This window comes from Tiliqua scincoides, unplaced genomic scaffold, assembly GCF_035046505.1.
Source record: "Tiliqua scincoides isolate rTilSci1 unplaced genomic scaffold, rTilSci1.hap2 HAP2_SCAFFOLD_151, whole genome shotgun sequence".
Classification (NCBI taxonomy): domain Eukaryota; kingdom Metazoa; phylum Chordata; class Lepidosauria; order Squamata; family Scincidae; genus Tiliqua; species Tiliqua scincoides.
In genome coordinates, this window is record NW_027101403.1 from 36,086 (window position 1) to 49,180 (window position 13,095).

General features: G+C 42.6%; 1 protein-coding gene across 1 annotated transcript; it reads right to left on the reverse strand.

The window, feature by feature from the left end:
• Window positions 1–1,299: 1,299 nt before the first annotated feature.
• Window positions 1,300–10,375, reverse strand: LOC136635937 (specifically androgen-regulated gene protein-like). Its single transcript, XM_066611004.1, has 3 exons — window positions 10,262–10,375; window positions 4,098–4,272; window positions 1,300–2,741 (listed from the first exon to the last, which is right to left on the reverse strand). Exons 1-3 carry the CDS (start codon window positions 10,373–10,375, stop codon window positions 1,300–1,302), a joined length of 1,731 nt encoding a protein of 576 aa, XP_066467101.1.
• Between the last annotated feature and the right edge of the window lie 2,720 nt (window positions 10,376–13,095).

Sequence of the window (13,095 nt, forward strand, 5' to 3'; positions counted from 1 at the left end):
AAAAGGCAGCTTGATCTTCATTACCAATCTTCTCTGACCCCTAAGAGTATGTTAGGCATATTCTAGGTCACACATTCAGTTTAAGTTCACATGGCAAAAGGCAGCATAAAGTTCAACAGATCTGTCCAGTCTCCTGCACAAATTGCATGCCCTAAAACCTGCTCTGGGGTTCCACAGCTGATGTGCAGGAGTTTGCTCAGCAGATAATTCAGTGAAAAGAGGTATTTGATGGAAAACAAGTTCTGAAAACAACTGCTTTAAAGTACCTAAAACTATGGTGCTAAGTAAATGAAATCTACTCTAAATAGATTGTCTCATCAAAATCAATTGCTTGAGTAGAACCATTATACAAGAAGACAGGCCTTTGTAGAGCTAGCAGTTCTTTGATATGATCACACTTACTGTTGAGGTTTATCATGGCTAGTACTTGTGCTTCCCACAAACCGGTTCTTCCCACTCTATTTATTTCTTAGAATATTATTATTAACAGTATTTATATACCAACGAAATCAACTTGAAACAGTCATACAAAATAGTTTATTGCTCACTTTTTAAAAAAAACACTTTTCATTCTAAAAGTTGCATGACTTAAGTCAGCATACAGCCATAAGCATTTGAAGTCACATTCTAGGTGAACAATACATTCAGTTCATTCATCAGAAATCCAGGCTTAGGATTCATACCCACTGTACTCTTGCCTATTTGTCATCAGGTCAAGCTACATGGGTCATCTAGGCAGATACACCAGCCCTGCTGGTTTCACCGACTTTGGTGCATACACCAATTTATCAGGCCAAGGCTTTTAAAAGGAACAAAAACTTAATATTCCATCCCATCTTGACTAAGGAGATCTAACCATTTGGCTATTGTCATGTCAATGCCCCAGTACAGATTACATACCTTGCCCTAGTAATTACACTGTACAACCTAGTTCACCATACATTTATTAAATACAGATGTTTGTACCTTTATACACTATATACAGATCACAAATTTTATATAGGTGATGGCATTTCTACTGTATGTGAAGTGTAATCTAAACAAAATTAATTCACTTTTATGGAAGTAGAGATTAAATACAAAGTCTTTGTTTTTGCATTGTAAAGTCTTTGCAAATTCTCATGCCACAAGTTTTAACCATTACAGGTTAGCACATCACCTAGACCTACACACTAATCAAAACCTTGATCTGCTTATTCCATGCAATTTCTCTCACTTTTACTAAAGAAGAGGAAAGAACAAGCAAACTCATTAGCCATTATTGGAAACACAGTTCTTGTATTAAACCAGCTTTTTGGCTTACTCCTTCAAGAGGCCAAGCTTTTTCAGAGCCTCCTTTCTGTGCTCTTCTGGCACTCCTTTAGGGGTGATTTTTACACTGACACAAGGTGGCCTGGGCAGCTTAGCGGGGTTCTGAAGTGGATAGGATCTTCGCTTGTCACTTTTATCCTGCTCAGCATTATGCGTTCTGTTTTCCTTCAGATCAATGAAGTCTTTCCCCATGCCAAGAGAAGCTGGGCGTGATCGGCTATTCCTAAGAAAATTTGGTGTTATCTTGTCCAAAAAGGATGTCTTGCCCAGTGAACTACTGTTCTTAATGTTCTTATCTTCACTGCCACAGGAGATGTAGCTGCTCAGACCCACACCTGAACGTTCAAGTGTGTTGGATTTGAAGTTTGCCTGTTTGATGCCTGGGTTGTTGAACACTGGATGGATTTCTTTCCCACCAACTTGGTCATGCTGTTGGTCAGGCTTCTTATGAGGAATGATGTCATCCACATTTAAGTACTCCCTACTGTTAGTCTGAGTTTCTCTTGGTTTTGAGGAAATATGGTTTTTGATCCCAAAATCACTTCTATTTTTCTCTTTATCTAGTGGCAAACCCAGTTTCTCAAGAGCTTCCCGCCTGGCTTTCTCCTGTTGATTTTGCAGAGAATGCGGCCTTTCCATGGAAAAGTCACCAGTCGCAGCTCTGGGTCTGCCATTTGATGGAGCCAGCACTTTTATTTTGTGGCTTGGATCTATGTCGAACGACACAGCATTACTTTTGCTGGTTTTGAGGATAATATTTGGGGGCAGTTTCCTGGGCTTGGGGGCAGTGGGAGGACCTTGCTTGGTGTTGGAATCCAGGGGAACTTCTTCCAGCGCAGGTGTCTGATAACTATCTTGAGTACTGATAACTTTTCCAGAACTTTTCTTGTTACTTTGGGGAGAAAGAGGTTGCAGAACAGCTTCTTTTCCAACAGCGAGCTCCATCTTCTCTGGGGAAGGCTGTTGCTGGGCAGCTGTGGCCTCATTTCCCTCCACTATATCTGTGTTTGTCTTAACTTCAGAATGATAAGGCATCCCATTTTCAGTATTCTTAAGTGGTAGCTCTTGCCCTTCTTTGAGATGACCTCGCCTCTGGTCTTGGAAAGTTTCAGGGAGTGGAGTAATTACAGATTCTAACGTAGAAGTATTTGTTTGGATACTTTTACTGGGCTGGTCATTTGGCATGTCCACAATCTTGTGCTTCGGAGGACCCCATGATGGTATGATCCGAGGAGCTTTTGGATCATCAGCATTCATGCTCGTTTCAGCAACGGAAGATTTGGCTGTTTGGGGGACATTGTTTACACTGATATTCCTTGGAAAGCTGTGGTAGCCTGAACTGGGGGTGACAACAGGAACAGAACCCAGCAGATTCTTTTTGCCCTTTTGTTCTGTTTTTTTATGCTTTCCGATGTTTTCATGGTCCAATTCTATAAGAAATTGAGAAGGGGAGGGATAAGGAGAGAGGAGAAGAATAAGCAATGTCTCCCATGCATATTTTTGGGCAACCCCAAAAACCTTAGTTAAGAGTGATAGCCCCAATGAAGAGCACAAAAGAACAGCAGGTGAATGTAGGCTAAAAATGGAAAAAGTGAGATTCGACCCTCGTATTACATTTTGCCCATAATAAAATAATCACAAAGCAACTTTGCTATAATCCATTTTGAGAGGCTCTGGATGATACAATGTGAGGTGAACATTAGATGAGCAAGCTCCTCATCTGAGCACAACTTAAAAATCTCTAGGACAAAAGATATCCAAGTTCCATGCTTTGGAAAACCAGAACAAATCCAAACCCTTAAAATTGCTTGTCTTGCACTGGTAAGACACTTGCTCATACCAAATGAGGATGTACTGAATGCAGGCCATAAGTCAGGGCACCAAAGTAACTTAAAATATTTTAAAATCTCCTGGCAACAAACATGAAAAATAATATGAAATTAATTAGGCCAGGGATCCAAAGAATAAAATGGCCAAAACATCTGTTTGCATGTCAAATGCTGAATTATTGTACAATGGGAATAAGTATTTTGAGAGCAAGCATATTCATTTTTCAAGGTCATAAAAGGACTTCAGGTTTTCCACATTATGTCAAGACTCTGTTTTGTCCTGAACTGTGATATTTAAGTTGTCAACACTGAAGTAATACCTATGCCCAAATGCTTTACATAAAGATATCCTCACTTCCTTTTCTTTCTGTGTGCCAAGCCAAGATTTTCTTTGGCAGTGTTATAGTTTGCTCTCATACAAAATATAAGCCTTGAACTTTTGGAAAAGTTGCCTATGTAAACAAAAGCAGTAGAGAAACTGTATCAATGCTCCCTTTTCACACCTTTATGTTAAACTAGGAACAAAGCTTTTGACAAAGCAGGCCTGTTGCAGATCTGTAGATCAGCGGATCTCAAACTATAGGTCAAGACCCACTTGGCGGGTCATAGCCCATGGTTAGGTGGGTTATTATTTAGGCCCAACTGCCCACCCTTGCTTTCATCTGGCTCCAAACTGAAGTCAAAATGACTCAACCGGAGGCCATTCTGGATTGTGACATACTTCCAGAAGCTGCTCATGGCAGGCCCAGGATGGCCCCCTAAGACCTCCATGGGCTTCAGAACACCTCTAGAAATGATTCCTGGCTCATTTCCAGTTTGGCAAACATCCAAACAGATTGCACCCCAAGGTGTTTGAAGCCTGTTTTGAGTCACAACACCAGTACCAGAGTCCAAGGTGGGTTGCAGCTCTATGAAGTTTGAGAGCCACTGATTAAGAGGACACCTCACATGCTTTACCTTTGGGAATGTCTCTTGTTGGCCATGTCCGTGGATGCTTGGAAGGCTCAGCAGTCTCACCATCATCAGCAGAGACCCCACTGTCTGCTTCAGTATCCAGAGAATCTAAGGTTTCTTCAAGGAACATCAGACATTCTTTCTCCTCCACTGAAAGGTAGTCATAGCCGCCGTGACTCTTCACAATAAAGCAAACAGTTATTAAAACAAAACCCTGAGTCAGTGATTATCAACCTTTTCCATCTCATGGCACACTGACAAGGCACTAAAATGGTCAAGGCACACTACCAGGCTTTTGACAATTGACAAGGCACACAATGCTGCCAGTGGGGGCTCACATCTCCCATTGGCCCTAATAATAAATGACTTTCCCCCAAATTCCTGTGGCACACCTGTGGACCACTCGCAGCACACCAGTGGTTGAAAATGGCTGCCCCGAGTTATGCTAAATGGCAACACACCAACAACAATGGACCTCATCCCCATTTTCCTACCCCTTCCTAGCCTTGTTAAACCCTCAACCACTTAGAGCAAAACTACACATTGTGTAGCATTGCAAGTATTCAGTCCTTGTTCATTTGCTAATAGCACAAGGCAGAGGGACTTCCAATTAAAACATTTCACATTCTCAATGTAGCTGGTGGGGAGAGTGCAATCAAGAACTAAATCACAGCATGGTTAAAGTACTAAAGCCCCCTTTCCGGCTGTGTTTTGAGGCTATTTTGCACAACCTCCCAAGTTACTGATAGAAGAATGGCCAAACACACATATTCTACACAGTGTATAGTTACCGACTGCAGCTAATGGCAAGTCAGTTCCCCTGTAGCATTTACGCAGAAGTGCTAGCCAATCCAAAGTTAATACAGTCCCTAATGGAATTTCTTTTGTCAAAGAGTTCATTCATTTCTCAAGACGTCTGTTGAAAAGAAGTCACCGCAGTTTTCATTACTGTTGAAAACACTGCCAGTCATTTGAGACAAGGAATTTCAACAGTATATTAGATTTTAGGTTTAAAGTACAATAGGTGCACTGAGTCTCTCTGTTAAAAACAGTTTGTGAATTAGATCTACTAACTTTTAAAATTCATTTAGAATTAAGTTGCTATCGGTATTCCAGCTGGAACGAGGAGTTCTATGAAAGAACTATTCAATTGTAAAAATCCCTACGGGGTTTTAGAACAGCCTGCCTATGTAAACCGCCTTGGATTAAAGTCTGAGGACAAATCTAATGACCAAAAGAAAGGCGGTATATAAATACCTGTATAAATAAATAAATAAATAAATATTCTTGGACACTGATATACAAAACTATTGTGTGCCAGACTCTTCAAAAACACACTGACAGTGTAACCCTATACATCTTTACCCAGAAGCAAGTTCGAATGTGTCCAGTGGGGCTTATTCCTTTACAAGCGTGTTTGGATTGCAGTGAGCCTTTTTAAATTACCAGCTTGTACATTTTGATCATTTTAAATACAGTAGCAGAACCCCAGGTGATATGACAAAAGACAATAAGGTGAAAAAACATTATGTACAAGCAGAACTGGAGGGCTGAAGTGTTAGCCAGGTAAGTCATATATTGGATCCTTTTTACCTCTTCTAGGATGAGCTGTGCAAAATACCTTTCCCCACAAGGTATGGGCTTCTTACAGAGACCAGAAATAAGGATTGGGACCACACAAAAGAGGAACTTCCTTGCCCATCCTCAGTAATTATGAGCACACATTTATTTCTAGCATGCAATAAGATAAACGGGCTTTCAATTCAGGACTATAATTTGTGGTTAACACATATCTAGTAAGTCTTCAGTCATACAGGAAGTTGTTAGTTTTCCTAGTATCACCATGTGTGTATTTGATATAAACATATCCACACACTTAAGGGATGAGAAACCAACCCTGTCCTACTTGGAATGAATTTGAGATATACATTGGTAGGGTATTTTGCTAGAGTGGGGTAGTGGTTGGAGATGGGGCAGAGATGCAGGTGCAAATCTTTGCTGAGCCATGAGGTTTACCCTTCCAGCCTAACCTATTTCATAGGGACATTGTGAGCATAAAATCAGATAAGTAGTAAATGCTGCCCAGTGATTGATACAAATGTGATAATTAAAATCACACATTGAACAGCAAGCAGCTAGTTTTTTAACAAGAGAAAAGGGAGCCTTTTAAGAGAGAGAGAAAATTGGGTTAGTTCACAATTTCAAAAAGAGCCAAACTTGATTCAATGGCAGCTATTTTGTGTGTTTCACACAGAACTCCACACTACCAATCATGCAGATTTTAAAAGCAAAAAAGATGGGGGAATGCTTTACACTCCCCTCCCTTGGTTTACTTCCCTGGAGAGCATCTAGGTCAGGGGTGTCAAACATAAGGCCCGGGGGCCAGATGCGGCCTGTGGAAGCTTTTTATCCAGCCCTCAGGCTCTCAGCTGCTGAGCAGTGCTGACGTGTTACTGCTGAAAGGGCAGCCCACTTGAAAACTGAGTTCTCCCATATCTTGAAATATATATATTTTCTTTTCTGTCATTTGCAGCTAATGAGTTCCCAAGTGAGAAAAAGTGCTTATTTTTGGTTATGACCTGTTTAATGGCATCACTTCCTGCCTAATGACATTACTTTCAGCCCTCAGCAGGCATCATGAATGCTATTCGGCCCTCTATATGAAATGAGTTTGACACCCCTGATCTCGGTGCTTCTCCTACAACCAAGGTCTCTTCTGGAATCTTCTGAAGGAAAATCTTCTGGAAGAAAAATCCAGTATGGGGTACAAGCCATGATGTGTATGCGCAACCTCCTGATTTTAGAAATGGGTTATGTCAGAATACCAGATGCAAGGGAGGGCACCAGGATGAGGTCTCTTATGTGGTGTGCTCCCTGGGGCATTTGGTGGGCCGCTGTGAGATACAGGAAGCTGGACTAGATGGGCCTATGGCCTGATCCAGTGGGGCTGTTCTTATGTTCTTATGGAATTGAAACCCTGGCTAGGAGAAAAGTGGTTAAGAGAGGGAGTGCAATAGTGGGCTGGGATACCATTCTGTACTCCTTACCTGCACACTCCTTTTCCTTTTAAAACTCGACTCCACCCCCTTTTTTCCATATGGTTGGGATAGGGTACCATTTAGATTGGGAACTGCAGTCATCATTTCCAGGTTGGCCCCAAGTCTCTACATTTGGATTTGAGGGCTCAGACTGATATTTGCAGGGTATGAATAATCATATTGGGCCAGTTCATAGGGTACTTTACTGTCTAGACCAGGGGTGGGCAAACCCCAGCCCAGGGGCCATTTGCAACCCTCAAGGTCCCCCAATCCAGCCTGCAGGGAGCCTCCAGTCTCCAATGAGTCTCTGGCCCTTCAGAAACTGTTGGAGCCCGTGTGGCCTGCAACTGCTGGTCACGACTGCCAGCTGCAAGCTGAGGGTGCAAGAACTGAGTTAGAGCAAGTTTCCGTGTATTTTCTGTTTTTCCTTGGACATTTTAACCCCTTCCTCATTGCCTCTGAACAACTCATGCTCCATGTGTTTCTGGCTTGGTCTGTATGTTTTCATTGTGCAAGAGGTGTGTGGCAAACAGTTCATAGTTCTCACGTGGTTCTACATACCTATATTATAGTTCTCCTGTGTATTATAAATAAGCTCTGTAAAATTCATTTATTCATATAAGTCCCATCTCCAATGTATTCATTTATTTAAATTTGAAATGTTAATTTTTTTCTTCTCCTGGTCAGAGATGATATGGCCCTTCTGCCAAAATGTTTGCCCACCCCTGGGCCAGAGGCTCATTGGAGACTGGGAGTTTCGAGGGCCGCATTGAGAGGGCCAGGGCCAGGGTTTGGGCACGCCTGGTCTAGACCACAAGCCACGAGTGTGCAGATCATGACGCTATCCCTCCCATCTGGGTTCAATTATGTGGGGATAGGCTTTGACCAGGGGTGTCCAAAGTTTTTGGCAGGAGGGCCACATCAGCTCTCTGACACTGTGTTGGGGGCTGGGGGGAAAGAATTGATTTACATTTAAAATTTGAATAAATTTAAATAAGTTTACATAAATGAATATATTAAAGATGAACTTATATGAATGAATGAAGGTCTTGCAGTAGCTCAAGGCCTATAAAAGGCCTTGTACAAAGCAAGGCTGGCCTTTCCTTTGCTGCCGCTACTGCATCACAGATGTAAAACGGCAAGCAGTGGAGGAAGCCCTCATCCCACAGCTCACTGAGAGGTCAAACAGTTGCCCTCACACTGAGAGCAGTTGCATCGGGCCAGTGTGGGCTCCAACAAATCACCGGAGGGCCAGAGGCTCAGTGGAGACTGGGGGCTTCGAGGGCCGCATTGAGAGGCCTTGAGGGCCGCAAGTTGCCCCAGGGCCAGGGTTTGGGCACCCCTGGTCTAGGCCACAAGCCACGCGTGTGCAGATCATGATGCTATCCCTCCCATCTGGGTTCAATTATGTGGGGATAGGCTTTGAGCTGTACATAGAAGGCCAGTTCTGACAACATTGCTTCCAACACACAATTAAGCACTGACACCCAGGTAGGAGGAAGAGTGCAAAACATGTTCATGGCACATTCTTATTCACGTAGGGTTGGTTCAGACAGTAAAGGTTTAGAATTGGCACATTAAGTAATAAATAGCATAAAAGATTGCCAAGTTGTGCAGATGTGAGGTGTTGCAGATGATGCATATTTTGTATTAGATGTCAACATTTCTGGTAATCTCCAGTAATCTTTTTAGTATAGATTTTTTTGTTTGTTTTCTTGCAACTGACAAGCATTAAAAAGTCTCCACCAGCTCTAGAGCTTTTGTTTCTATCATAAAGCTACTGTTGTCTTTCACTTTTTAAAAACTCCCAACAGATTGATTGAAGAAGTTTCTTAAGTAAAATTCCGTTTTTCTCAACCTAAGGGCAATTTGACACATTCATGCTTATTGCCCAAAGACTGACATGAAACAATGAACTTCATGAATGGAACCAAAATCAAGATACTTTGTTTTAAAGAAAACAGTTCACATGTTAAACTGAAAGACTCTGAACAATATACAGTGCATGTGTGAATCAGTCTCTCTTTAGCCCTTCAGATATCATGCAACAGTAATCTTCTACCTAGGATTAATTGGATTCCGCAGAATCAGGTTCAACCTATAAAAATATACACACAGATTTATAATGAGTATTTAAATCAAATATCTAGCTCCTGATGGTGAAGCAACTGGAACACAATGTCTGTTAAAGATTAAAAAACAAATTAATCCAATCTTTAGGGTGTGCTTCAGATAGTCACAAGGAGCTTCATTGTCCTTAAGACTGTGCATATTTGCTACTTTTTCCTAACCCTATTTTCTTTTCTTCCTATTTGTGGTTGGCTACTCCAGCCTTTATTTTCTCCTGAGGGTGAGGGAATCCAAGTTCTTTGCTAACTGAATGTTGCAATCAGAATTCTACAAAGTAAATCTGAAAAGGCATGCCAGATACTTAAGAACATAAGAACAGCCCCGCTGGATCAGGCCATAGGCCCATCTAGTCCAGCTTCCTGTATCTCACAGCGGCCCACCAAATGCCCCAGGGAGCACACCAGATAACAAGAGACCTCATCCTGGTGCCCTCCCTTGCATCTGCAACTTAGAATTTTGAGAAATAATGCAGGAGGACACAAGAATATGAACCTTGCTTATAGTATTTGTCTCAATAGAATAGACTAGAATACTTTATTGTCATTGTACAAGTACAACAAAATTTCAATGCACTGCAAGACAAGGACATAAAAACATTTATACAACAAACATGCAATCAATCATATAACACATTCACTCAGAGATGTAATAAATAAATAAAACCCAGTAAAACATTTGAAGATGCTGTGTTATCATATTCCTAATATTACAGGAAGTTAAAAATAGGTATTCATGTTCTCTTCTATTTGGGAAGAAAATATGGCTGGTGTGTGCTATGGGGCTTCTCTGTTGAAGCCAGGAACTTCTGGAGCTAACCACCCATCAAAGATTCACCACTTATACCAGTTGATTTCAGAAGTGCTGCAGGGTTTTTATTTTGCCTGTGTTTTAATGAAAGTTTTTATTCAAAGATGACTTTAAAATGATTAAGCATTTGTCTGTTATATGTATGTTAACCTTTTCAGATTAGGAGGGACAGAAACATTTAAGTGAGTTTACCGTTTCAGATGGACAGGAGTCAGCGCTGATCATACTGTCACAGCTGCCTGCGCTGCCAACAATTGCTGTGGGACCTGGGTCAGCTGTTCCCACCCACAAGTCCTTTTTAGGCATATCACGAATCAGACAAGACAGCCGTAAGATCCAAGAGTTCTGGAGGGGAAACAAAAAGTACACCAACAGTTCAGAACAGCTTTAAGTCAAGACAATGAACAAATGATACAAGTGGCTGTATTTAAACATAGTTCTTAAACAAATATTTTGCATATTTATAAGTGCCTCTCCTACACTCTTGAAAGCTTGCAATATTCTATATTCTGTAAAACAAGGCCCAAATTAACCATCTTCATGAGGTCCACCAGAATCAGTACATGATTCACTAGTGTCTGTCTGTCATCACGTATCATCAGTTTAACCCAGGGGTGCCCAAACCCTGGCCCTGGGGCCACTTGCAGCCCTCCAGGCCTCTCAATGTGGCCCTCAGGGAGCCCCCAGTCTCCAATGAACCTCTGGCCCTCTGGAAATTTGTTGGAGCCCGCACTGGCCCGATACAACTGCTCTCAGTGTGAGGGTGACTGTTTGACCTCTCGCGTGAGCTGTGGGATGAGGGCTCCCTCCACTGCTTGTTGTTTCATGTCTATGATACAGTAGCAGCAGCAAAGGAAAGGCCAGACTTGCTTTGTGCAAGGCCTTTTACAGGTCTTGAGCTATTGCAAGACCTTCATTCATTCAAATAAGTTCATCTTTAATATATTCATTTATGTAAACTTATGTAAATTTATTCAAATTTTAAATTTAATTTAATTCTTTTTTCCCCCCAGCTCCAACACAGTGTCAGAGAGACCATGTGGCCCTCCTGCCAAAAACTTTGGACACCCCTGGTTTAACCAATTAAACACACTTTGAATTGACAAGGACAGCAAGAGGGTTCTATCTCATTCAAACATCAAATTTGAAAATTATTACTACCTATTAGCCAGCAACACTAGAAAAAGCACAGCTCCACTTTCAATAATTCAAGGGTGTTAGCAGTTATAGGCAAATGTGCCTGTTTACTTAGGGCAGAAGCCAGGGTGTGTGTGTACCTGGCACATACCTGACATTCCTTGTGTGAAGGAAAATCCCTTAAAGAGAAACAGCAATACTTTCCTGTAAGGGGCAGAGATCCTTTAAGGAGGGCTAATCCAGACAACCTCTTCCTCTGCACATATGCTACTCACTGCACAAAGCCAGTTAGGCTGATCCCCCATCAGTCCCAAGGATAAACAGGGGTCTAGCAAGGGATCAAGTAGGTTGCTATGTGGGCTGCAAGGAGAAGTGCCAAAACATTTCAGAGCCCTGTGCATTTTTCATATTACATGCTGTTGTGTTCTCTACAGTTGGGAAACTGGGAACAAACCACAGACTACCCTCCTTTCCTTTGGAATTTCTCTTGTCCCTTCCACAGCATGTGGTCACATGCTGATGAAACATTAAGGTATTAACTATTATTAGAGTTAGTCAGGATTGTCACAGACATGTGATCTGCAAACCCATGAGCCATGTGTTTCTGTTTGGCCTTTCTTTGTGGAGGGGTGGCCCCAACGCAAACACAATGCTAAAATTGGGCTATGGCAAGCTACAGAATGGTGGCAGTAGTGGGGTGGTAGTGGGATTAAAGCAAGAGAGGAAACACTCATGGCTCAACCCTATACTTACTGGCTGTCATCACTGGGTCTCTTCTGCTAGCAGTGATTGCCATAAAACAGCCAGTGCCAGCCATAAAAGGCACTCTGGCAGCATGCTACTCAGTGTGCTGCTGGGGATACTGGCAGAAAGGCCAGAGCCTTCCCACTCACATCATCAGCTCTGCTGTCATCTGCCACAGCAGATAAATCAGTGGGAGGGTGGAGGAGAGCAGAATGGGGGTGACAAAACTGGGCAGGGAGGGGGAGGGGAGACTGAAGGAGGGGTGGATCTGGCAGTGATGATACATGCCAGATCCAATCCCCCTTTCTCTTCTTGGACTTGGACCTGCACTAGTGATTTTGCTAGCCCAAGGAGCCCATTGTGGGTCAAGAGGCTTACAAAGGTGTGAGGGGATTTAAATCCCTTTTCACCTCCAAAGCCTCCTGATCTGCCTCCTCCCCCCAACACAGCGTGCGCATTTTTGTCACAGCTGTATGGGGGGGAGGAAATAGGATTGAGCTCAGTATTGTAGCACCAAACCTGTACACCAGGTTTGTGCACCAAACCTGAAAAAGCTTCCCTGTGCACCTGGGAGCCCCCTGTACCAGACTGAGGTAGCACAAGTAGCCCTGGCCAGAGCCTGTTTATTCCCTAGCTTTTCACTAGAAAGTCTGGAGGAGTTGTGGTCTCAGACAACCGCACCCTGTGAAACCATTACAGTGCCTATACTTTTCCACCCAGCTGCAAGCCTCTCCTAATCTGTGCTCTCTGCCCTTCCTGTTCAGATAGCATAAGCTTCAGTCCTAAGGCATTGCCAGTTGCTGTACTGTAGTCTCTCTCCCCCTTGATGTGTGCAGCAAAACACTGAGCAGAACTTCTATAGTTCTCAAAACAACTTCCAGTCCAAGTCCAGTAATCACATGGATATGGGAGGCATCACACAAATTCTGTTCAAGCAACAAATGGATTCTCCCGAAGTTTATGCAGCAACACCAGTGGTACAAGACACAAACATTCTGTTGAAGTCTTCCTACCTCTCCCTCCCCAAGCTGTGCTCAATAGGCCCTGCTGTCTTGCAAGGATTCAGTTCACAAGCTTTTTAACCAGTAAGACATTTCCAGCTCCACCCCTCTGCCTGTGTCACATTCTGTAAAGTCCACCAAGAG